Below are 25,908 nucleotides of genomic sequence, written 5' to 3'. Positions count from 1 at the left end.
TGAACATATGCAAAACGTCGTCTGTTGGTAGATTAAATCATTGCTGCTTACGAAACGGTACCTTACAAACTGGGGATGTGCTTAACCCTAAAGGGATTTTTGTCTTGATTGGAGCCCTTGATAGCGTATTGCTACTACTGGGGCGATGGCCCCACGAGACAATTTGTCCTTCACGAAAAGAACTTTGGTTGGATAGACGTATCGGATTCGAACAGTGAAGAGTCTGATCGCTTTGGCAAAAGGCATTATTATTATTATTATTATTATTATTATTATTATTATTTATTTTGACTGCAAATGAGTTTTTAACAGATTATGCTGGGTTATTGAAATTCGTCAGTTGGATCAAATAGGCACGCAGTTATTACGATACGCTATAAAACGTGGAACATAAGTAAGGAATGTTTATGATTCGGAATTTTGAATGCGGATAATGTAAAAGGAATCAGCATTACTTACGTATACTATAATAATAAATACGCACCAAATCGTACTGTCTTTACTGTTTTGTTTCCCGGAGATAATTATGACCAGAAGGCAAGACTCATTTTATCTGACCTTGTCGCTGGTGAAGGTCATAGAAGGCAGTGGAGAAGAACTGTGGTCACGTTCAGTGAAGAGGGCGGTGACATTGCGTGTTGAGTGCGAGAATTCAGTTGTGACCTGTGTCTTGTGATGATAGGTTCTTGATGCTGTGACTGTGCTAGACTTGTTCTAACGTTCCAATCTCGCCGCCATGATGGTAAGTACTGAATATAATTTCCATTACATCCGTAGAGTATCAAATCCACATCACTGTTTTCGTAAGGTATCTGATGTTTCCCAGATTTTGTATATATGTGAAACTATGATTGTTAGCGGAAGGAAGACTTTCACTATTTCCCAAGCGTCATCAGTATGTTCGCATGAAGGGGTATTTTGATGGCGTGATCTAGCTCGTACGTCGCTGTTGGCTTGTATATTTGCATAGTTTATTGACTCCATGTGACAGAACGACGTCAAATAGATTAAGAATAAAGAAGAAATTGTTAAAGAATTTGCTTATTCGCAGAGAAAACAAGCTACACTCAGGTATAAATTTGAAACCGGTTTTAAACTGGTATTCTAACGTCTTGAAAGTAGCTTATTTTAAAAACATGACTTCGGAGAACTATGTAATTTGAATTAATTCGTTCTTATTTCATATTTAGGTTGTGTTTATATAAATTTGGTTAACAGTTGCGTTAGTTAACTTGTTTATGTTTCGGCTGAAAAAATAGAATGAATGTTGAATCCGTCAGGCTAATGAGTGTTATTTACGTTAGGTCCGGTAACTGCGATAATCATACAATACAGAGATTGTCGTAGGTCACGTCATCACCGTATTGTAAGTTTGTCCCGATCTGCGTTTTGTGTACCAGGTAGTCTTGGATACAAAACAATATTGTTATTGTGAGTCGGATAAGTTTGTTGGTTTCATTGGTCGCACGTTCCTATAAATCCTCTTCTGTACACCGAAGTTGATGTTGGCAGAGCCCGACTGACGTCATTGTTCTAAAACACAATATTTAAGAAACTTTTAAGACTGTAAAATGACTCTGTTGATCTCAAGTATTAAAACATAACGATAAAACTGTTGGCATTTTTCGTGTTATTGCTCGTATGTGGACATTTTATCTTTGCAAAAGTATTTCAAATAATTAAGCTGAGTTATGAAGTGTCCATAGACGATAAGCTAAAATGCCCAGTTAAACTATTCTAAACAAAGGCAAAAGACAACTGAGCAATGACTTTTAATACACGCATGATTTTGTGCATTCTTCAGTCATGGCTACCGAGAGACCTGGGTGATGTGATGGACATTGCTGCTGAGTAGAGTCGGGAAATGGCTTGCTTATTTGACGTCGATATTAAGAAACTTTCGTTAGACACTACGTGAATATCGTGTGCTGAACCTCCCGATCGTTTTGAGCTCTACTTTTTCAACTTTTCTCGAAATACTGGTAGCATACAGATGTATGATCTGAAGGTTTCACGTGGACTAAGTGTAATGAATTCTTCTCGGGCTACCACCAGTGTAAGGCGACTTGATGAAGAAAACACCGACGTTTCGATAACCGTCTTCGTCGAAGTCCTCAGGATGCTGAACGCCATTAAAGTACCTGACACGTCTGGCGGTCCGAGATGAATTCATTAAGCGATCAGCTGGTGTTTCGAACCGTTGCTTAAACTCGTTAAGCATTACGTACCCCCGTTCTTCATTTCTACATGGAAGCTTTCCATAATATAAGCAAAATTCGATAACATTCAAGGGATTTCAAGAAAGATTTTCTCATATTTGTTTCTACCACCAGCTTCCATATTTCCATTTCGAAATCTAGAGGCCAAATCAAAGACTGCGCAAATAACTAATTGGGTCTCTTCACTACAATATCAATCCTACCATTTGTACGCGATTCAAATACTCGATCTCTTAATTGTATGAATTGTGCAGGTTACATTTTTACCATAGTTATGTCGTCACATATGTATTTGGCATTCTAACTGATCGTGTATGGTGCCTCCTTGCATATCTTATGATTATTATGGATCGTGGTGCCTGATTTTAATGCAACGTATGAAGATTTACGTAATATGTGTCTACCTCTAATTATGTACAATAGTGTTCCCATTTTAAGCTACATCATTCGACCTGAACATGATGACGTTTCATGTTATTTATTATGGAAAGTTTTATTCTTAAAGTTAATTATGATTTATATCATCAACTCCATCTTTACTGACACATCTCGTTATCTCTTTGATCTGATGTTTTACTACTGACAGTGTATAATTTGTGGTGGTTTATGTAATATTTAGTTATTTCCGACTCTTTCCTGTCTGCTGACATCGCCTTGTTGTGACGTAGCAACACCATTGTAGTGTTAGTGTACTCCAAAGAGTACGTATTTCCTTTCTTCTTAATCGTTTACGGGATAAAAAGACGCTCTGTGATATGTAGAAACAGTTTTGAGTGGCATCATTTCAAGTTTCGTCAGCTGTGAATGTAAATACAAGCCCACATAGAGACACAAAGGATTAATTTATGAACTCGGTATCAGAATCTTTTACGTATTACCTTACGTGATTCATCCTGCTACCTCAATCCGTAATTTATTAATAATTTTGATATCTAGATGTCTCATATTCTGATGTAATTTAAGCTAATGCTGATTAAATTAATTGCGATATAATTAATTTATCACATCGTCATTTGTTCTGTAGAATCATAGTTTAACAACCACGTATATGGATTCTTATTGATTTTCCTCAGGCTCTCTAGATACATTTTTGTGCAAAATACTGCTTCTTACAAAGCACCAGTTTACTAATCTCAGCAATTTATGACGTCATGAATGAAACCGAATTATAATAGTGAATTATTCTGTGTGCAGGTCCTGATTGTCCACATATAAAATTGCAGTTGTTAAAGGAATGTTACTAATTACATAAAGTCAGAAAAATTAAATACGATGTTGACAGTGAGCAGTTACATGTTGCTAAGTAAATTCCGTTTGATGTTTGTCTAATTTTCTGTTTTTGCACAGTGAAAAGAAAATTTAGGAATTGCTACGAAAGTGAATTTTCGCAGAGTTGAAAAAAAAAACATAACGCTGTTATTAGTCTGCGGCTAATGCATTATGCTGGAATTTATTTTGTGGGTTTTAAGTTTCTACAATCGCAATTATTTGGAGCTTTGTGAAACGTGAGTTAAAAGTAGTTCATTGGAAACTTCCTCATCATGTTACAAGTACAAAATTGGCACTTGATGACTTTCTAATTTAAGTGTTTGATGTCAGTCTTTCTCATAAGAAGAACGACTTGAGCAGTTGTCACTTGGTGAAATTTATTCATTCACATTTATTAATCGATTATTCACTTGTGTCACGTTCTTATCCAAAGTTAGTCCTGTAAATGTATCTGTTATTTACAGTCAGCAAACCAAGTTTGTTGTTAACACGTATTTACTTATGTTGACATCGGCGTTTCAGTGCATTTTGTATTTTACATTATCCACAAAGTTTAGGGAAATGTCGCTTAATGTCTCTTGAAGCTGTCTCTGTAGCCCATTTCTCGTGTGTTCCTGTTAAACTTTCATCATTTCTATGTACATATTTAACCGCCGACAAGCACAGCTCATCCAGTAGACGGCGCTGGTCGTGTTTCGGTTACTCAGAACGAAAATTTATACGTGTATAAAAATAATATACCAAGTGTTGGTGAAATTTAATTTCTATGCGTATATAAGGCCCTTTGTCGACTATCATGCTTTGTTTTTAACATTAGGGCTATTTTACAAATGTTTTAATGCAATTACTTTGTTGAATAAATCGTTGTTTAAACGAAACTGGGCGTTCATTGTGTACGACAAATGTGAGAATAGTTTGTGCTTCAGACAAAGTTTGCAGTATATGTTGTGATCCCGTGAATGGTCCCCTGGCATTGTAAATATACTGTTTTTTAGTGAACTATAGTGTTATAAGTTATGTAACCACATTTCGTATAAGAGTTCGCAAAACGAATGTTTAATGATTTGGTGAAAAAGTCGATTTTATCGATGTGATATACTGGCAAAAAGATTAGATTTTTCTATGTACTTAAGTTCACAAAGCGAACAGCTTATGTTCTCTGTTGCATCAATGCGTAAGATTCATTCGTAATATTGCATACTCAGCATGATGAAATGTTCTTGGAGAGATGCGTCAATCTATTACGCTGTCTGTGATAATTTAAGAGATAAAGTTTGGTTATATAACTTGTTTACTGAACACCTTTCTGTGCCAGTACCAATAGTAATCTGTAGACATTCTGTTATCACCCAAGGTTCAGATATCAGTTCGACGCATTCTTCAACATGTTTTACGTAAGTTTTCTAATAAGTGTTAGAAAGGATTTGAGGATTTCCCGGCGGTAAGTCTGAACTTGGCTTCTTCTGGGTTGTTGCGCCGTGTAGTCTAGTAGAAGTTTACCGACTTCTCAGGGGTCCATGCTGCCTCCATCATCAGGGCGATGAGTATTCATGCGTGATATTCATCTCATACCGCGTGATTATTGAAAATGAATACCGAAATATGTACATTCTTAAGAAATATATGAAATTCTTGTTGTTTTGGTTTGTGAAACGTGTACAGTTCAGTAAGCTTTTGTTAACGAGTACAAAATAATGGTCATTATTATTATTATTATTATTATTGACATTATCGCTGTATTATTTGTGCTGCAATTGCGAGACTAAACGTGCAAGGGGAGCATGTATTTATTTTATTTTACCGTGATTTGTTGTTCATTGGCATTCTGATTTTAAGGTTGTCACATAAAATATATACTGTAATGACTCGAAATCTGGAAGGCGGAGTGCTGATGAAAGTAATCAATTCCCGTCTAATACAAATTCCAAGGTGGAAATTATTGCGGCCACTACTTTATAGATTAGTTGAAATTAATGAAAGTCTCTAACATAGAACAACCCTTAGTAGATGAGATCGTGAGGATCTCACGGCTGTTAAAATGTTGTTTGTGGCCTTCTGAGGTACAGTTGTAAAGCGCTGTGTAGCATTGTAGTAGGTTAGGTTAGGCGTTTTAGGGTTGAAGTCTCAAAATGGTGCTTATTAATTTTTCCAAAACGCTGGTAATCACGAAAACATATACGACGTTGCAAGCCAGAGATAACTACGGACAACTTAGAGAACGTATTTCAGGTTATTTTAGTTTGAAGTTAAAAAGTGGCTTTAATGCGAAGTAGGATTTGAGGTTCTCACGGCGGAGAGTCTGAAGATGTCTGCCATTGTGATGAGCCCTTATGATGGACGCAGCAAGGACCTCTGAAACGTCCGTAAACTTCTACCAGACTACACGGCGCAACAACCCAGAAGACAGCAATCTTAAATTATGCTAAGTGTTTCAGTAAGTTCGATGCAATTTTGTGCCGACAGAGCACTGTTCTGTTTTTGAAAGAAATGAACGCTGCAGCGATGTACAGTTGCGAAATAAACCTGGTCCTAATGTGTTGTTCACGTTTGCAGGCCTGGTGTTGCATCATACTGTGTTCACGTGATTCAGAGGAAACAAAAATGTGTCATATTAACTAGAGAGCCAGCGAAGCTCTAAAGGTAATATCTGTGGTTCTAATTGCCGTATTTTAAATATTGAAAGTATCTCTAGGTATTTCAGTAAGAACGGCTGTGGGACTCACCGAGACTTTGAGTGACAGGCAAGGACATTCGTAAATATTTTTCCGCGCGCGTTTTCAAAAAATGCGCTTGATTTGGTGTGAAGGCAGAGGATTGGCCGACGTTTATGATCATCTTGAAACACGACCAGATTCTAGATGTGGATCTTCTGTAACCACAGAGGATTCGAGAAGTCTGTTTAGATTTTATGATCCCTTTAGACCAATAACCTGCAAATTTTCTTCACTCGCAGCACAACCTAATTTGTCAAAGACAAATGACGGCACACCACATACTTTCACTACACGAAAAGCGGGTGGCCTATATAAAAATGTAGGTCTATGAGTAAGCAGGCATATGAAAACAAAATACATGCTAATTATTACTATCCATGATGTACCAATTCCTCTAAGATAATTTTCTTGGATTTGGTGTACCTACGAAGCTGTTCAGCCTGGTTAAAACGTGTTTAAGTGAAATCTCTAGCAAACCTCGAGTAGGCAAACATTTATCCGATATATTTCCCTTTCATAATGGCCTGAAACTGGGAGATGCTTTATTGCCACTGCTTTTGAGTTTCGCCTTACAATACGACATCAGGTAAGTCCGATGATATTAATCTGTTGGGCGAAAAGCGACCAGAGAAACACTCTTTAAGGGCCAGTAGGGATGTTGGTCTAGAAATAAATTCAGGAGAGACAAGGTACGTGATCGTGTCTCGGCATCAGAATTCAGGACAGAAACAGAATGTAAGGACAGCTAATGAACCGTTCGAAAATGTGACACAATTCAAGTACTTGAGGAATGCACTGACAAGTCATAATGACATTTATGAAAAGATTAAGAGCAGATTAAATCCACGGAATTTTAGCTCTCATTCAGTCTAAGATCTTTTGTCCTCCTGTCTCATAAGAAACTAAAGATTAAAATATACAAAAGTGTAATTTTGTCAGTTGTGCTATATGGGTTCGAAACTTGGTGTCTCAGTTTGAGAGAGGAACATAGATTGAGGATCTTTGAGAACAGTGTTTTGAGGTAGATATTTGGACCTAAAAGGAAGGAAGATGTATCATGAAGATAATTGCATAATGATGAGCTCCACGGCCTACACTTCTCACCTGTTTGGGTGATTAAATCGAGGATGATGAGGTGGGCGGGACATGTGGCACGCATGGGGGAGGGGAAACTGTTTACAAGGTATCGATTGGGAGGCCTGAAGGAAGGAGGCCACTGTTAAGACATAGACTTAGGTGAGAGGATAACGTTAAGATGGACTTTAGGGAGATACGAATCGGTGGAGCGAACTGGATGCAGTTAGCTCAGGATAGAGTCCGAGGGCCGCCTATCGTGAACACGGTGATGAACCTTCGGGATGCATAAAGAAAGTGGGCTGTTCTTTGACTAGCCGAGCATACAATTTACTTTTCTAAGAATTTCCTGCACCATAGAGTGAGTTACGAATTATAATTACGAAAGATAAACTTTTGATTTTTCTTAATTATAACGTGTGAATGAATATACGATTTCTTAGAAACTCCGTGGCAAACTTGAAATCTTGTGGCGCCTCACAGGTTGCGGAACTGCTCCATACTTATGACTTAACAAGAAAATGCGACAAAATGAGAGAATACATCCTTGTACCGTACGAGATTCGAACCATTGGTCGCAGTGTTCAGCAGTCGTTGTCCTGTGATTTTAACTTCGCCATTGAAAAGCCACCAGGCGAGGTCCCATGACACATGTCTACATGCCGCTCTGATAACAGTAACATTTTTGGAGGATGCGTTACATAAAGTGAGCAGTGATCTCATGTGCAAAGATTCCAACAGCCAATGGAAACTGCTCGCTCCCTCCCGTCGACAGAGAGCGGTACAGAACGAGTGGCCCTAATCACAGTAATGTAGAGGTGTACTTCAAGGCCGGACTTGTGTGCGTGTTTCAGCTGTAACGTTGAAACGAGATTTGGATGTAAGTTGCCTGGTGATTATGTAACAGTAAGCGTAGAAAGTCAGCTGCAGATTTTGAATTTGAACGATTTTTAAAGCAATAGATTCATTTCGCTATGGACATATTGACCTATCATATACTTACACACGCACATTCATTCGACTTCCCCTGGACAGTTGTTTAGCTGCTAAACAAAGGCGAAGGTCAATAGAGTACGTTCTACGCATTTCAGTGCATCTCTAAAGATGAACATCGGAATGGAATAATGTGTAGTATTAACAATATGTTAATAGGGAAATAAATGTCTTTAGTTTTGGTGTATTTAGTGGGGCTGACAGTTTATACCGAATGGATTGGTGAGGATGTGGTAGGGTCTGGTCGTGACCAAATGTAAGGAACTTTTTCGGATTTTAACTCGAGGGACTTAGAAAAAGCACGTAAATCATGTGGACCATCGGAACACTAAGCAAAAGCGCTATTCAGCAACTATTTGTACATCACGTCGATCCATGTGAGGGTGATGAAATCAGGTCAGATGAGCTATGCGGAGAAAATAAACAAACCACGAGTCGTCAACCTGCCGCCCGCGGGTCGGATGCGGTTCACGGTATCTCTTCGTGTGGCTGTTTTAATGTATTAGTACATAAAATTCAACTAGGGCCGTTTGTAGGGTGTGTCAAATCGGGGCGAAAACCCAAGCCTCGTAATTCGACATTCGGTGTTTGGTTGAATTTTATGGTTTCAGTCAATTTATTTAGCGGTAACGTTGGTAGGAGTGTGGTTTCGACAGTAGTCACTATGAAAAGGTGGCGAAGACCTCAGTATATAATAAGTCAGTTACCTAGTGCTTCGTCTTACGCAGTAATATTCGAAGTTACTGCCGGAACACGTTCGAGCTCGACGTCGTTAAGAAATTTGAGTTGTAATGTATTTCTCAAGTGTTAGGAGTGACCAGGTACACACTTAGCCAGTCATTATTAAGCCAGGTGAAGCTGTGACGTAGAATGACTTGGCTGTCTCAAGTATCATGGCAATAATCTGTTTGCTTCTCTCATTACGAGATAAATTTTAATGTCCAACACCTTGTAATATTGACACAAAGACAATATGGACTGTTTGATGGCAACGTAGAACATTACGATAAGGACGCATACTCAAGATCTGTTGCCTATGGGCCTTGCCCCCCCCCCCCCCACAATATCGTAGACTTTAATGTAGAATTACAGGAATAAATATAAAAAGCGATCAGGTAATACATGAAGAAATATGCAGACTTAATTTTTTAAGGCAGTGTTTCATCTCGTAATTTGATTTTAATTCTGAGGAAATATACGCAGAACTTGTAGCGGTCCCTGATTTCAGAACTAAGAATCAAACCCAGAATTTTTACCGTACGGAGTAGGAATCCAAACTGCAAATTTGAATTTGTCGATACGTTCGTCCAGTGTGCAGAAGTGTTGAAATACTCTCTTCTGGTTCGTGGAAGTGTTTGCTTGATTTATTATGACGCAACTGTACAGGGACGAGCCCTTGTCTACGGTCTGTCTAAGACTCGTAGAATTTCGCAATCACGTTTTACACACGTCTTCTAATTACTGGTTGCCAGAGATCCGTCCGTCCGTCCGTCCGTTTCTTATTGAAACCTACTACATGGATCTTGTTTCAGTTCGGTGTGGGATTTTTATGAAATCTTGTATTAACCTTCGGTTTATAAAGTTGTTTTATTTTTCTAATCTTTGGATTTATACAAAGATAACAGAAGATGCACCTACGGAAATGTTTGTGAGAGTGGGAGGTCTATGGGGCTTTAATATTAAGTGTCGAACATAAAGCTTCTACTGCCATGATTTTGGCCTTCCGCAGGGATTTGTTTTGGGGCTTCTACTCTCTGACATATCCATTAATGACTTCTGTAATGACTTTAATTATTCTAGGCATCTTCTTTTCGCTGACGACATCAAAACCTTACGTGACATTTAATCTTGTAACGACTGCAAACGATTTCAATCTGACGTTGATTCTATACAAGGTTCGTCCACTGCTGACGTCATGAAACTCAGTATTGGCAGAACCAGTGTAATTTATTTCTCAGGATAAAAAAAATAGCCTACGTCGATCTGCGACTGTAAACTTTGCCGGTCATCTGTAACACGTATTGGGAATTTTAATTTATTCTTAATGTCTATTCAGTAGTAATTTTGACTACATATTTTCACGGTGTTTAAATTTATTAAGTTTTGTTTGCACTTTATCATTTTCTTTTTGTTATTTTGACTGCCTGTACATGTTATATTTAACCTTAGATCCAATCTTGAATACGCCATGTCATTTGGAATTCTGTCACAAATATTCTAACGCTCTCGAGAATTTAAAACCCAACACTTTATGCAAGGAGAGGTATTGCAATGAAGCACTTTCTCTCGTCCAAGTTTACCGTGGCTTGAAATACTGTCCTTCCCACCTGGAAGCTGTTGTTCTTCGAATATCCCTACTCGGTGTCACAGAGACTTTTGTTATGTTCAATTTGAACCCTGCAGGGACTTTGATATATTTGGAACAAAAATTATTTCACTTGGTCGCATTCTATACTGACTGTGGTAATGTATATTCAGCAGAAATTTGTCCTTGTGTATAAACTTTCTCTACAGCCATGTAATTTATTGATGATCTGTTTGTTGCTATTTTGTTATGTTTAATATTGTGTTCATTCATCTCTTGTGCTGCTTTTATAATTGGCCTTCTGACTTTTGATTCAGTAGACTAATAATAAGCAACTAAATTATTATTAATTTTATCTAGCCCATTTACTTGTAATTAACAGTTGAACTGAGGAAATTATTGTATTTAAATATTTCCCTTTGTCCATATTTTGGGTTTTTCATTTTGTAAGTTTTTTCTCGTTTTCATTGTTTACTGCTTTTATTTAGTATTAATATTTTATTTTATTTATTATATTACTTAGGCATGTTTGTTTTTGTATTTGTAATGTGCTGTTGTCAGTGCTTGGCTATTATTGGCCATATTTGGCTATTGTCAAGCCCTTAAATTAATTGAATTAAATTGAATTAAAGTGATTGAATTGAGGATGTCGCTGCCGTGGCTTGTGACGCTGGTTCTGCTGCTGCTCGTGACTCAGAGCCATGGCGCTAGGATCTTGGGCTTGTATCCCTTACCATCGAGAAGCCACCTCATCGTCCAAAATGCTCTGATGTTCGAGCTAGCCAGTCGAGGGCACCAGGTTACAGTGGTCAGTCCTTTTCCAGTAAAGGAGCCCATTCCAAATTACACACACATCACAGTGGAGTCAGATATGAATGAGTTAATGGGAGGTCATGGTAAGCGAATTGCTGCATCGTGCAATGCATGTTGGAGTGCAAGGTTATTTCCTGCCAGAAATAATTTCACAGTATTATCAGCTGCAAATGAATTTCGTTTAATGCTGTATTGTCTTCGTAGTAAATCATCAATAAACTAAATAATGTGTTCCTTTTTGCTTGTAACATATCAAATTATTAGACGATGTTCTCTGCTTGGGAAATTAACATAGGGGCCCGGTGGATTGAAACACTCCGATTCGGCTCCACTTGAAGATTTCTGTCTTCTGGGTTGTTGCGCTGTGTAGTTTGGTCGATGTTAACCAACTTTTCAGAGGTCATACTGCCTCCGTCATCAGGGCGATTCTGATGACGGAGGCAGTATGACCTCTGAAACGTTGGTTAACATCTACCATACTACACGGCCCAACAACCAAGAAGACAGGAATCATCATACTCTGATGACGGAGGCAGTATGACCTCTGAAACGTTGGTTAACATATACCATACTACACGGCGCAACAACCCAGAAGACAGAAATCTTCATACTCTGATGATGGAGGCAGTATGACCTCTGAAACGTTGGTTAACATCGACCAGACTACACAGCGCAACAACCCAGATGACGGAAATCTTCATACTCATCGCCCTGATGATGGAAGCAGTATGACCTCTGAAACGTTGGTAAACATCGACCAGACTACACAGCGCAACAACCCAGAAGACGGAAATCTTCATACTCATCGCCCTTATGATGGAGGCAGTATGACCTCTGAAACGTTGGTAAACATCGACCAGACTACACAGCGCAACAACCCAGAAGACGGAAATCTTCATACTCATCGCCCTTATGATGGAGGCAGTATGACCTCTGAAACGTTGGTAAGCATCGACCAGACTACACAGCGCAACAACCCAGAAGACGGAAATCTTCATACTCATCGCCCTGATGATGGAGGCAGTATGACCTCTGAAACGTTGGTAAACATCGACCAGACTACACAGCGCAACAACCCAGAAGACAGAAATCTAAATACTCATCGCCCTGATGATAAAGGCAGTATGACCTCTGAAACGTTGGTAAACATCGATCAGACTACATAGCACAAAAACCCAGAAGACAGAAATCTTCATACTCTGATGACGGAGGCAGTATGACCTCTGAAACGTTGGTTAACATCGACCAGACTACACAGCGCAACAACCCAGAAGACAGAAATCTTCATACTCTGATGACGGAGGCAGTATGACCTCTGAAACGTTGGTTAACATCGACCAGACTACACAGCGCAACAACCCAGAAGACAGAAATCTTCATACTCTGATGACGGAGGCAGTATGAGCTCTGAAACGTTGGTTAACATCGACCAGACTACACAGCGCAGCAACCCAGAAGACAGAAATCTTCATACTCATCGCCCTGATGATAGAGGCAGTATGACCTCTGAAACGTTTGTTAACATCGACCAGACTACACAGCGCAACAACCCAGAAGACAGAAATCATCATACTCATCGCCCTGATGATGGAGGCAGTATGACCTCTGAAACGTTGGTAAGCATCGACCAGACTACACAGCGCAACAACCCAGAAGACGGAAATCTTCATACTCATCGCCCTGATGATGGAGGCAGTATGACCTCTGAAACGTTGGTAAGCATCGACCAGACTACACAGCGCAACAACCCAGAAGACGGAAATCTTCATACTCATCGCCCTGATGATGGAGGCAGTATGACCTCTGAAACGTTGGTAAACATCGACCAGACTACACAGCGCAACAACCCAGAAGACGGAAATCTTCATACTCATCGCCCTGATGACGGAGGCAGTATAACCTCCGAAACGTTGGTAAGCATCGAGCAGACTACACAGCGCAACAACCCAGAAGATAGAAATCTTCATACTCATCGCCCTGATGTTAGAGACAGTATGACCTCTGAAACGTTGGTTAACATCGACCAGACTACACAGCGCAACAACCCAGAAGACAGAAATCTTCATACTCATCGCCCTGATGATGGAGGCAGTATGACCTCTGAAACGTTGGTTAACATCGACCAGACTACACAGCGCAACAACCGAGAAGACAGAAATCTTCATACTCATCGCCCTGATGATGGAGGCAGTATGACCTCTGAAACGTTGGTAATCATCGACCAGACTACACAGCGCAACAACCCAGAAGACGGAAATCTTCATACTCATCGCCCTGATGATGGAGGCAGTATGACCTCTGAAACGTTGGTAAGCATCGACCAGACTACACAGCGCAACAACCCAGAAGACGGAAATCTTCATACTCATCGCCCTGATGATGGAGGCAGTATGACCTCTGAAACGTTGGTAAACATCGAACAGACTACACAGCGCAACAACCCAGAAGACGGAAATCTTCATACTCATCGCCCTGATGACGGAGGCAGTATAACCTCCGAAACGTTGGTAAGCATCGAGCAGACTACACAGCGCAACAACCCAGAAGACAGAAATCTTCATACTCATCGCCCTGATGATAGAGACAGTATGACCTCTGAAACGTTGGTTAACATCGACCAGACTACACAGCGCAACAACCCAGAAGACAGAAATCTTCATACTCATCGCCCTGATGATGGAGGCAGTATGACCTCTGAAACGTTGGTTAACATCGACCAGACTACACAGCGCAACAACCTAGAAGACAGAAATCTTCATACTCATCGCCCTGATGATGGAGGCAGTATGACCTCTGAAACGTTGGTTAACATCGACCAGACTACACAGCGCAACAACCCTGAAGACAGAAATCTTCATACTCATCGCCCTGATGATGGAGGCAGTATGACCTCTGAAACGTTGGTAAGCATCGACCAGACTACACAGCGCAACAACCCAGAAGACGGAAATCTTCATACTCATCGCCCTGATGATGGAGGCAGTATGACCTCTGACACGTTGGTAAGCATCGACCAGACTACACAGCGCAACAACCCAGAAGACGGATATCTTCATACTCATCGCCCTGATGATGGAGGCAGTATGACCTCTGAAACGTTGGTAAACATCGACCAGACTACACAGCGCAACAACCCAGAAGACGGAAATCTTCATACTCATCGCCGTGATGACGGAGGCAGTATGACCTCTGAAACGTTGGTTAACATCGACCAGACTACACAACGCAACAACCCAGAAGACGGAAATCTTCATACTCATCGCCCTGATGACGGAGGCAGTATGACCTCTGAAACGTTGGTTAACATCGACCAGACTACACAACGCAACAACCCAGAAGACGGAAATCTTCATACTCATTGCCCTGATGACGGAGGCAGTATGACCTCTGAAACGTTGGTTAACATCGACCAGACTACACAGCGCAACAACACAGAAGACAGGAATCTTCATACCCTGATGACGGAGGCAGTATGACCTCTGAAACGTTGGTAAACATCGACCAGACTACACAGCGCAACAACCCAGAAGACAGAAATCTTCATACTCATCGCCCTGATGACGGAGGCAGTATGACCTCTGAAACGTTGGTTAACTTCGACCAGACTACACAGCGCAACAACACAGAAGACAGGAATCTTCATACCCTGATGATGGAGGCAGTATGACCTCTGACACGTTGGTAAGCATCGACCAGACTACACAGCGCAACAACCCAGAAGACGGATATCTTCATACTCATCGCCCTGATGATGGAGGCAGTATGACCTCTGAAACGTTGGTAAACATCGACCAGACTACACAGCGCAACAACCCAGAAGACGGAAATCTTCATACTCATCGCCGTGATGACGGAGGCAGTATGACCTCTGAAACGTTGGTTAACATCGACCAGACTACACATGCAACAACCCAGAAGACGGAAATCTTCATACTCATCGCCCTGATGACGGAGGCAGTATGACCTCTGAAACGTTGGTTAACATCGACCAGACTACACAGCGCAACAACACAGAAGACGGAAATCTTCATACTCATCGCCCTGATGATGGAGGCAGTATGACCTCTGAAACGTTGGTAAGCATCGACCAGACTACACAGCGCAACAACCCAGAAGACGGATATCTTCATACTCATCGCCCTGATGATGGAGGCAGTATGACCTCTGAAACGTTGGTAAACATCGACCAGACTACACAGCGCAACAACCCAGAAGACGGAAATCTTCATACTCATCGCCGTGATGACGGAGGCAGTATGACCTCTGAAATGTTGGTTAACATCGACCAGACTACACAACGCAACAACCCAGAAGACGGAAATCTTCATACTCATCGCCCTGATGACGGAGGCAGTATGACCTCTGAAACGTTGGTTAACATCGACCAGACTACACAACGCAACAACCCAGAAGACGAAAATCTTCATACTCATCGCCCTGATGACGGAGGCAGTATGACCTCTGAAACGTTGGTTAACATCGACCAGACTACACAGCGCAACAACCCAGAAGACAGATATCTTCATACTCTGATGACGGAGGCAGTATGACCTCTCAAACTTTGGTTAACATCGACCAGACTACACAGCGCAACAACCCAGAAGACGGAAATCTTCATACTCATCGCCCTGATGACGGAGGCAGTATGACCTCTGAAACGTTGGTTAACATCGACCAGACTACACAGCGCAACAACACAGAAGACAGGAATCTTCATACCCTGATGACGGAGGCAGTATGACCTCTAAAACGTTGGCTAACATCGACCAGACTACACAGCGCAACAACCCAGAGGACGGAAATCTTCATACTCTGATGACGGAGGCAGTATGACCTCTGAAACGTTGGTTAACATCGACCAGACTACACAGCGCAACAACCCAGAAGACGGAAATCTTCATACTCATCGCCCTGATGACGGAGGCAGTATGACCTCTGAAACGTTGGTTAACATCGACCAGACTACACAGCGCAACAACCCAGAAGACGGAAATCTTCATACTCATCGCCCTGATGACGGAGGCAGTATGACCTCTGAAACGTTGGTTAACATCGACCAGACTACACAGCGCAACAACCCAGAAGACAGATATCTTCATACTCTGATGACGGAGGCAGTATGACCTCTCAAACTTTGGTTAACATCGACCAGACTACACAGCGCAACAACCCAGAAGACGGAAATCTTCATACTCATCGCCCTGATGACGGAGGCAGTATGACCTCTGAAACGTTGGTTAACATCGACCAGACTACACAGCGCAACAACACAGAAGACAGGAATCTTCATACCCTGATGACGGAGGCAGTATGACCTCTAAAACGTTGGCTAACATCGACCAGACTACACAGCGCAACAACCCAGAGGACGGAAATCTTCATACTCTGATGACGGAGGCAGTATGACCTCTGAAACGTTGGTTAACATCGACCAGACTACACAGCGCAATAACCCAGAAGACAGAAATCTTCATACTCATCGCCCTGATGACGGAGGCATATGACCTCTGAAACGTTGGTTAACATCGACCAGACTACACAGCGCAACAACACAGAAGACAGGAATCTTCATACTCATCGCCCTGATGACGGAGGCAGTATGACCTCTGAAACGTTGGTTAACATCGACCAGACTACACAGCGCAACAACCCAGAAGACGGAAATCTTCATACTCATCGCCCTGATGACGGAGGCAGTATGACCTCTCAAACGTTGGTTAACATCGACCAGACTACACAGCGCAACAACCCAGAAGACGGAAATCTTCATACTCATCGCCCTGATGACGGAGGCAGTATGACCTCTGAAACGTTGGTTAACATCGACCAGACTACACAGCGCAACAACACAGAAGACAGGAATCTTCATACCCTGATGACGGAGGCAGTATGACCTCTAAAACGTTGGCTAACATCGACCAGACTACACAGCGCAACAACCCAGAGGACGGAAATCTTCATACTCTGATGACGGAGGCAGTATGACCTCTGAAACGTTGGTTACCATCGACCAGACTACACAGCGCAACAACCCAGAAGACAGAAATCTTCACACTCACCGCCGTGAAAACCTCAAATCATACATCGGCCCTAGTTCTTCATCATGCTAGTGGACCTCCTCCGACTTCATGGCTAAATATTAGATGTCGACTCTTAACTGTTTCTTTGTAATACACGATTTTATTTTGCACTTTATTCACTGTTTCATCGTGAGGTTTGTACGAGGATTACACGTTTCCCGCAATGGTTCAGTTTTGTAGCGTGTTTGCCTATGACGCGGGCTGCCAGGTTTAGATTCGCGTTAAGTAGTGCCCCTCATTACCATGTCTATAATTGTTTTGGAGGCCGTAAACTTTGATTTATTTTTCAAGTAAACATTTTTTTACTGTCTTTTCTTCCTTTATTCACATCCGAGAACGAGGAGAATGTAGTTTAATTCAACTCCAAATGTTATTTACGATAGTGTTGAAGTACTAATTTCAATGATTTTGTCTCTTTCAGTCGAGATCGAGATTAGCTTCTAACGGGACAGATTCTTCAATTTCACCTGAAAACGGGGGAGGAGCCATCTTTTTGAGGGAGAATAATGACGATTAAAAAGTCGAAAAAATTGAAATTAAGAATGAAGTTGTTTTCTCAAAATAAAGGCTGAAAATGAACAGTTAAAATTCGAAATATTTGCAGGATGGGCCACAGATTTACAGAAGAAACACAAAATCAGAGGGAGACCCGTGACAAAATATATTAGCAGTAATTGCATTTGAAGAAACAGTTGAATCTGTTGAATTGTGTGAAACAAAATCAGACGCTTCCAGTAATCCCGAATCACTCCTTCGTTCTGGAATATGACTAAAGGAATACATAATATAAATGAAAGTAGACTTGAAGAGTTGTGGTTTCGACACTTAATATTTTGCCAGGAAGTCAGAAGATGATCCACTGCATTGTACTGCAAAATCGGTCTTTCGATCAATCGCGTTCTCTTGTTAGTTGTTTGTAGGCCTAAATTATTATGACGACTACCGTCATTTCCATAATGTTTTCCATCCAACATTCTTGAAGTAAACCACATATCTTCGTGTATTGATGGTTTTCACTGATTAAATATAGCAAACATTCTATTTTATAATTACGATAGTGACTGTGGAGGCTTAAATTAACTATACTTACTAAATTATATCAATAAATGATTCTTTACCTTACAGCATGAATATAACAATTATAATAAAGTCTTAGATAATTTCTTGTAAAGAAAATACAATATTCCTAGGGTTTAAATTAACGAAGACAATTTACGCACAGCAGGATCATATTTTTGACGTCGAATTTTTCTGATTTTTAATAAGTTGTTTAAGTATATATTTACTTGAATTTCAGAAAGAAATTCTGCCAGCCTGAAGTCAGCCAGCCGTAAGTTTATGTCCACGTGGACACGGGTTAAATTTTGCTCCTTAAAAGGAGCTTGGGGAATGAAAGCTACGCAGATTGAGCTACAGGATTCAACCTTCAACAATCGGAGTTGTATTTGTAAATAATATCCACTAATTAAAATTGCATTCTTTGCAGTTTCATCAAATGTGTTCGACATGCAGTCAATTGGGCCCTTGAAAATGACATTCTTTATGTGGTTAATTGGAGAAGCGTTGTGCGACCACGTACTGCAAAATGACAACATCCAGAAACTGATTCATTCTAAAGATCTTCATTTCGATCTTGTGATCGTTGAAGTCTTTATTAACGAATGTGTCTTAGGATTCGCTCATAAATTTAACGCTCCCATTATACAAGTCTGCACAAACGGAGGAGGAAATTTCATGGCTGACTGGGTCGGAAGTCCTAATCCTTACTCTTACGTTCCCGATGAGTTCCTTCCTTACGAAGATAAGATGAATTTCTGGGAAAGAATGCACAATACACTCGTTGGTACACTGAGACACGTCGGAAGGCACCTGATCCACGTGCCGAAACAAAATGCCGTGATGCAGAAATATTTCAACTATACAGACAACTTCCCACCCGTGTGGGAGCTGGAATACAGAACGTCCTTGGTCCTTCTCAACTCACACTTCAGTCTCAGCTACCCGAAGCCTCTCTCTCCAAACTACGTGCAGGTTGGCGGAATGCACGTGAAACCTCCGAAGAAGCTTCCACAGGTGAGAAACGTGAAGCCAATAATTCTTGTTTCCGGTTAAATCAAAATATGATGGTCCTTTTTCAGTTCGTTAGTTCGTGTACCGCAAAATGCTAACATTTTAGGAGAATGATTCATCGAACGATCACCGAAGAAAACGACCACGGATTCTTTGGTGGTACAGCCCCGACTTAGGGAAGCCAGAGTCATTGCATCTGGCCTGCGTTGCCGGGGTCACGACCTCTTCGACTACGTAGCAAGAATGATAATTTGCTGAGGAATCAACCATGAATTTCGGCTATCTATAGATTAGAGGCTACTGATATCACTTAACAAAAATTAAGATGGCATATGGGCCCATATTAAGAGAAATTATTTTGATGTTATTGTTCTAACTGATTCGTGGTATAAGTTACATTTTGGTACCGTTAAAACGTATGGGACAAATTTGAGTGTTAATATGTGCGAGGGAATTATGTCACGATCAAAAACATGCAAGAATTATATGTAATTGGTCATGTGATTTTCAAATTAAATTAAGGTCATAGACATTCTCAAACTAGTGAATTTCTTTTATGCCAGGAATTGCAGAAATATCTTGACGAAGCTCCACATGGAGTGATCTACTTCAGCATGGGCTCAAACCTGCAAAGCTCGGAACTGCCTGAATCAATAAGAAAAGCTTTCCTTGAAGCGTTCTCCAAGTTTAAGCAACGGGTGTTATGGAAATGGGAGACGGACACGTTGCCAGGGCAACCAAAAAACGTAAGGCTCGGGAAGTGGCTGCCTCAATCCGACATTCTTGGTGAGCGTTCGTATATCGGTAAACTCTGTACGTAAAAAAAGTAAATTGTCCCACTAACGCCATGTAGGCGCATTGGGGGAGTGGAGGTATAGCTCCTACTCTGTACGTAGATAAGAAATTTTTTGAAGATAATATAAATTCCATCGGATGTGATTAAGTAACTTCTGTTTCCATTATGATATAAGTACCATTGACGATTATTTACTTTGTTGTAGTATAAAAGTTTTCCAGTTATTAACGCAAAATACCACTTCAGGATATGGTCTGTTTACGTCAAAGAAACTAACATAATTGTTTGGTAATAAGCGATGGACCCAAATATGCTGTTTGAATAGCTAGTCTTCTGGATAAGAAAGAGTTGCATGCAATTTATGTGCAGTATTGTAATCAGATAGACAATACTCATATGCTGAGGTAGAAATGGTAAAGTCAGAGTATGCAAATTCCCGTTGGAATTGATAGGAGCGTGTGTTTAATGCAGCTCATCCCAACGTCCGACTCTTCATCACTCATGGCGGACTGCTGAGCATGCAGGAAGCCATCTACAGGGGAGTTCCTCTGCTTGGGGTTCCGATATTCGGCGATCAGGGTCTGAATATGGGCAGGGCCGTGTCAGCAGGATACGGGCTCAAGATTGACTTCGTAAACGTCACTACAGAGTCCTTGACGTGGGCTATCAGAGAAATCATCGAAACTCCAACGTACGTTCTGACGTTTCTTCCCTTATTACTTTATTTTCTTCTCCTTCTTCTCCTTCTTCTTCTTCTCCTTCTTCTCCTTCGTCTCCTTCTTCTTCTCCCTTACTAGTGGTGAACCCAGCGACTATAGCTGAAAATTTCTGACTGTATCAATTTCCTTGTGTGCAATTGTTCGACGATTCTAGCACGTCAGCATTTTTCTGAGATCTATTGAATGCATTCCTGATAATCTTTTCAGGTGTTTCTGGAATACTTTACTTTAATTTTTCTTGGCCTCATAAAGCACTGGATGTTCCACTTTCGCAGAATTTCTCTACTTGCATTTTGGTATTTTAATTTCTTTTCGGTCTTTTTCTATATTAAATTCCTACCCGATTGTACTGTTGCATCCGTAGTGAAGCAGATATCATCTTTCTTTGTATTATCTTGTGTCTTTCCTGTGTACCAGAATTTCTCCGTTTGCTTGTACTTCTATATTTCACATTACTTTTATAACTTCCTGTTTACAAACTCGCTTAAGTATGTCTCTTGTTTCAGTCCAAATTTCTTGAATACTGAGTAATGCAGATTTTTACGGACTTCGTCGTATCTTAATATCTTTGCCAGAATTTGCATCCTGACACAAAGTGGTGAATAGTTTCTTCATATCGGAAACATTTATTTTACATTGTTTCTTTTTTAATACCTCCAGACTTAATCCATAGGTAGGACTTCCTTATTCACCTGGGTCTTGTCTAAGCTACTTGGAGGTTGTCCATGCACTCACGTTCTGAGCTGTTATGTTTCTTAATTGTCTTCTTTAACTTTAACAAGATTGAAGTCGATGATTGCAGTCTTCTGGGTTGTTGCGCCGTGTAGTCTGGTAGACGTTTACCGACTTTTCAGAGGTCATACTGCTTTCAACATCAGTGCTTAAGGAAGTATTTACATTATTTTTGTTATGAGAAACGTTCCATAAATGCAAAGAAAACATGTTAAGTTGGTCGGAGATTCATAAACAAACAAGACTTAAGAAACAACAAGGCGCTGAAGCAATGTGTGATTCATTTTATGAGACGTGCACATATAAAATGTTTCACACTTCAGCTAGGTGTCTGTCGCACAAAGTAAGCGGATCGTCTACGCTTTATTCTTTGTTAAACATTCAAATATTTCTGTTTGGGCACTTTGGCCGGCCTGCCATTTATATTCAATTTCAAGGTGTGTTCTTAACGCGAATTTCCAAACTTTGGGTAATATGAAAAATTCAGCCATCCATTTTAAAATACAAGAAGTAATACGGTTTTAATTATTATGTATGTTTTCAAGCACAGAGCGTCCTACTTTCATTATTTAATTTTTTAACCATCGCAGGTACCGTGAAAACGCCCAGCGTCTGTCCAGAATCTACCGGGACCAGCCACTCACTCCACTGGATCAGGCCGTGTTCTGGACGGAGTACGTGATCAGGCACAAGGGAGCGCCTCACATGCGCTCAGCTTCACTCGACCTCGCCTGGTACCAGTACTTCCTGCTAGATGTCATCGCTGTTTTAACATTGGCTGCAGTATCATCTGTAATTGGAGTGTTCCTGATTCTGAGGTCAATCGTGAGAAAGATTTGTAGTGGTAGGCGCCAGGACACGGATGACTTGTTAAGACAGAAGAAAAGGAGTTAAATTTAACCTTAGATCCTGTATGCCTGTATGCATTCTCCATGTGCTGACACTCCTTTTAAGGTTTTTGCTTCAATCTCTCTTCAGCAATGAATGAAATTATGTCACGGTAATTGTGCAGTTATATTTGATAATTTTAGTCCTTTAAGAATTTGAACATAAACTCTTCATTACTTTTAAGTGATTCCGCTTCATACTTCAGAACACTTAACATATATAAATTCGTACTTCTGTGTACACTTTTCAGACTTACTGTACTTTCCGTATGCTGAGTGCCTGTCTGCACTCACTTGCCCATGGGGTGCATTAAGTCCAGAATTGTAAAAGCTATAATTGTTATTGACCCGAAATATTTTGATAGAGGGAAAAACTGGGAACGGTTAGGTCATAAATTCGCCTGACAACGTTACGTAAATTTGTTTCTATCGTCGTGTAATTCTGTTCCTCAGTTTGAGTGTCCCAAAACGACTTACATGCATTGAAGTGTGAAATATTAACTTCGTTATCGACTTCCGTGTGTTTTGTTTACGAGGAGAACCTAACGTGGTCTATCTTATCGCCATATTCTTTCCCACGATTCAGATACGGAAAATTGAGTTTCGAGGAACGCGAATTGATTTTGAAGTGGCCCTCGAAATTCGAGAATGTGCTTGAAGTGAAAGTGATTTGGAAACCACGCCTCCAACCCGACTAACAATTACGAGAATTCGAGATGAATTTGAGACGTAATGTGTAAGCAACGATCTGGTAGACCGCGTAAATGAAGGACTGTCGTTTGCTCAGTCACCGAAGAAATGCTTAAGGCAATTCGCTAACGACATCGGAATTTCCAAACGAAGTGTACACAAGATTCTTAAAACAGCTAAGTGGAAATGTTAATACGTGCCAAGGTTGTTTCATGGAATGACTGAAGACGATCCTGACCGCAGACTCGAGTTTTGTGAATGGATTCAGAAGAAGGTGGGTCAGAACGCAAAATCCCTGGGCATGTTTGTCTGGAGTCATCAGCCGACATTTAAGTGAACCGGAAAATTTGAGTATCGTCTTATAAAAATTTGAACGTGCATGTTAACAAGACAGTAAATTTACCAAGACTTTCAGTCTGGTTTGATGTGTCATCTTGGGGTGTTGTAAGACCGTTGTTCGAAGGGACTGTGACCCTTTCTGCTTACCTCAGCATGCTCCAAGAATCCATTGTCTCTGCCGTTCGTCATCTGTATGGAGACGAGGACACGTGGTATCAACAAGACTGGGCAAGACGAAATTACGGCGTCATAACCCCGAAGGTCACAATCCTCAATTAAGTTGTTGTTGAATAACGAAGTGATGTAACAAGTATTTATTGTTGGATCCTACGTATTACATAGGCAGTTTCACAGATCAAATGATACACAGTATCTTTCTTTGCGCACGAAATTTCTCTGGTGAGGACGTTTTAATAACTTACCTCTGTATGGCATTAGTGTATATGGCTGGAGATCAAATAAAAAGCAGCTAGTGAGAGTTCTTAAAGTTTTTGTCCGAATGCCTCTTTTCGAATTCCCCGTCCGTTTCAGACTTCACAGTTGCCACAAATGTTAATGGTCGTCTGTTAAAAGGTTCAGCCAATCACCATCTGGAAGCTAAGGGCGGACTCATGCACATATGCAAAACGTCGTCTGTTGGTAGATTAAATCATTGCTGCTTACGAAACGGTACCTTACAAACTGGGGATGTGCTTAACCCTAAAGGGATTTTTGTCTTGATTGGAGCCCTTGATAGCGTATTGCTACTATTGGGGCGATGGCCCCACGAGACAATTTGTCCTTCACGAAAAGAACTTTGGTTGGATAGACGTATCGGATTCGAACAGTGAAGAGTCTGATCGCTTTGGCAAAAGGCATTATTATTATTATTATTATTATTATTATTATTTATTTTGACTGCAAATGAGTTTTTAACAGATTATGCTGGGTTATTGAAATTCGTCAGTTGGATCAAATAGGCACGCAGTTATGACGATACGCTATAAAACGTGGAACATAAGTAAGGAATGTTTATGATTCGGAATTTTGAATGCGGATAATGTAAAAGGAATCAGCATTACTTACGTATACTATAATAATAAATACGCACCAAATCGTACTGTCTTTACTGTTTTGTTTCCCGGAGATAATTATGACCAGAAGGCAAGACTCATTTTATCTGACCTTGTCGCTGGTGAAGGTCATAGAAGGCAGTGGAGTAGAACTGTGGTCACGTTCAGTGAAGAGGGCGGTGACATTGCGTGTTGCGTGCGAGAATTCAGTTGTGACCTGTGTCTTGTGATGATAGGTTCTTGATGCTGTGACTGTGCTAGACTTGTTCTAACGTTCCAATCTCGCCGCCATGATGGTAAGTACTGAATATAATTTCCATTACATCCGTAGAGTATCAAATCAACATCACTGTTTTCGTAAGGTATCTGATATTTCCAAGTTTTTGTATATATGTGAAACTATGATTGTTAGTGGAAGGAAGAACAGAGTGAGGCTGTTTAAGAATAGGGAAAATATTGGGCCTGAAATACATATAAATCAGCAGAATAATAGATAACTTTCAGTATTCGCCAAGCGTCATCAGTAAGTTAGCATCAAGGGTTGTTTTGATGGTGTGATCTAGCTCGTACGTCGCTGTTGGCTTGTGTATGTGCATAGTTTATTGACTCCATGTGACAGAACGACGTCAAATAGATTAAGAATAAAGAAGAAATTTCTAAAGAATTTGCTTATTCGCAGAGAAAGCAATCTGCACTCAGGTATAAATTTGAAACCGGTTTTAAACTGGTATTCTAACGTCTTGAAAGTAGCTTATTTTAAAAACATGACATGTTGAATCCGTCAGGCTAATGAGTGTTATTTACATTAGGTCCGGTAACTGCGATAATCATACAATACAGAGATTGTCGTAGGTCACGTCATCACCGTATTGTAAGTTTGTCCCGATCTGCGTTTTGTGTACCAGGTACTCTTGGATACAAACCAATAATGTTATTGTGAGTCGGATAAGTTTGTTGGTTTCATTGGTCGCACGTTCCTATAAATCCTCTTCTGTACACCGAAGTTGATGTTGGCAGAGCCCGACTGACATCATTGTTCTAAAACACAATATTTAAGAAACTTTTAAGACTGTAAAATGACTCTGTTGATCTCAAGTATTAAAACATAACGATAAAACTGTTGGCATTTTTCGTGTTATTGCTCGTATGTGGACAT

General features: G+C 40.5%; 2 protein-coding genes across 8 annotated transcripts in view; both read left to right on the top strand.

Annotated features, from left to right (window-relative positions):
• Positions 1-587: 587 nt before the first annotated feature.
• On the top strand, positions 588-24,181 carry LOC147873843 (UDP-glycosyltransferase UGT5-like). 7 transcript variants are annotated; one of them, XM_087348807.1, is made up of 7 exons: positions 609-742; positions 6,042-6,128; positions 11,207-11,470; positions 18,954-19,540; positions 20,101-20,323; positions 20,805-21,024; positions 22,375-24,181. In XM_087348807.1, exons 3-7 carry the CDS (start codon positions 11,221-11,223, stop codon positions 22,676-22,678), a joined length of 1,584 nt encoding a protein of 527 aa, XP_087204933.1. In that variant the 5' UTR covers positions 609-742; positions 6,042-6,128; positions 11,207-11,220; the 3' UTR covers positions 22,679-24,181. The 7 variants fall into 7 exon arrangements, with proteins under 7 accessions (XP_087204934.1, XP_087204939.1, XP_087204933.1 ...); XM_087348809.1 differs by lacking the exon at positions 609-742 and adding an exon at positions 4,792-4,882; XM_087348808.1 differs by lacking the exon at positions 6,042-6,128 and having other exon boundaries at positions 588-742.
• Positions 24,182-24,914: 733 nt separating this feature from the next.
• LOC110826505 (uncharacterized) overlaps positions 24,915-25,908 on the top strand; it is a 60,140-nt gene continuing 59,146 nt past the window's right edge. Inside the window, exon 1 of the mRNA XM_087348767.1 lies at positions 24,915-25,048. Coding sequence (XP_087204893.1) covers positions 25,043-25,048 — 6 coding nt within the window. The 5' untranslated portion in view covers positions 24,915-25,042. The remainder of the gene's footprint in view (positions 25,049-25,908) is intronic.

This window comes from Zootermopsis nevadensis, unplaced genomic scaffold, assembly GCF_977971745.1.
Source record: "Zootermopsis nevadensis isolate Lab colony 2312 unplaced genomic scaffold, Znev_1.0 Znev_ptg000013l, whole genome shotgun sequence".
NCBI classification, from domain to species: domain Eukaryota; kingdom Metazoa; phylum Arthropoda; class Insecta; order Blattodea; family Termopsidae; genus Zootermopsis; species Zootermopsis nevadensis.
The sequence above is the reverse complement of the archived record's forward strand: the minus strand, read 5'-3'. Positions and strand labels throughout refer to the sequence as shown.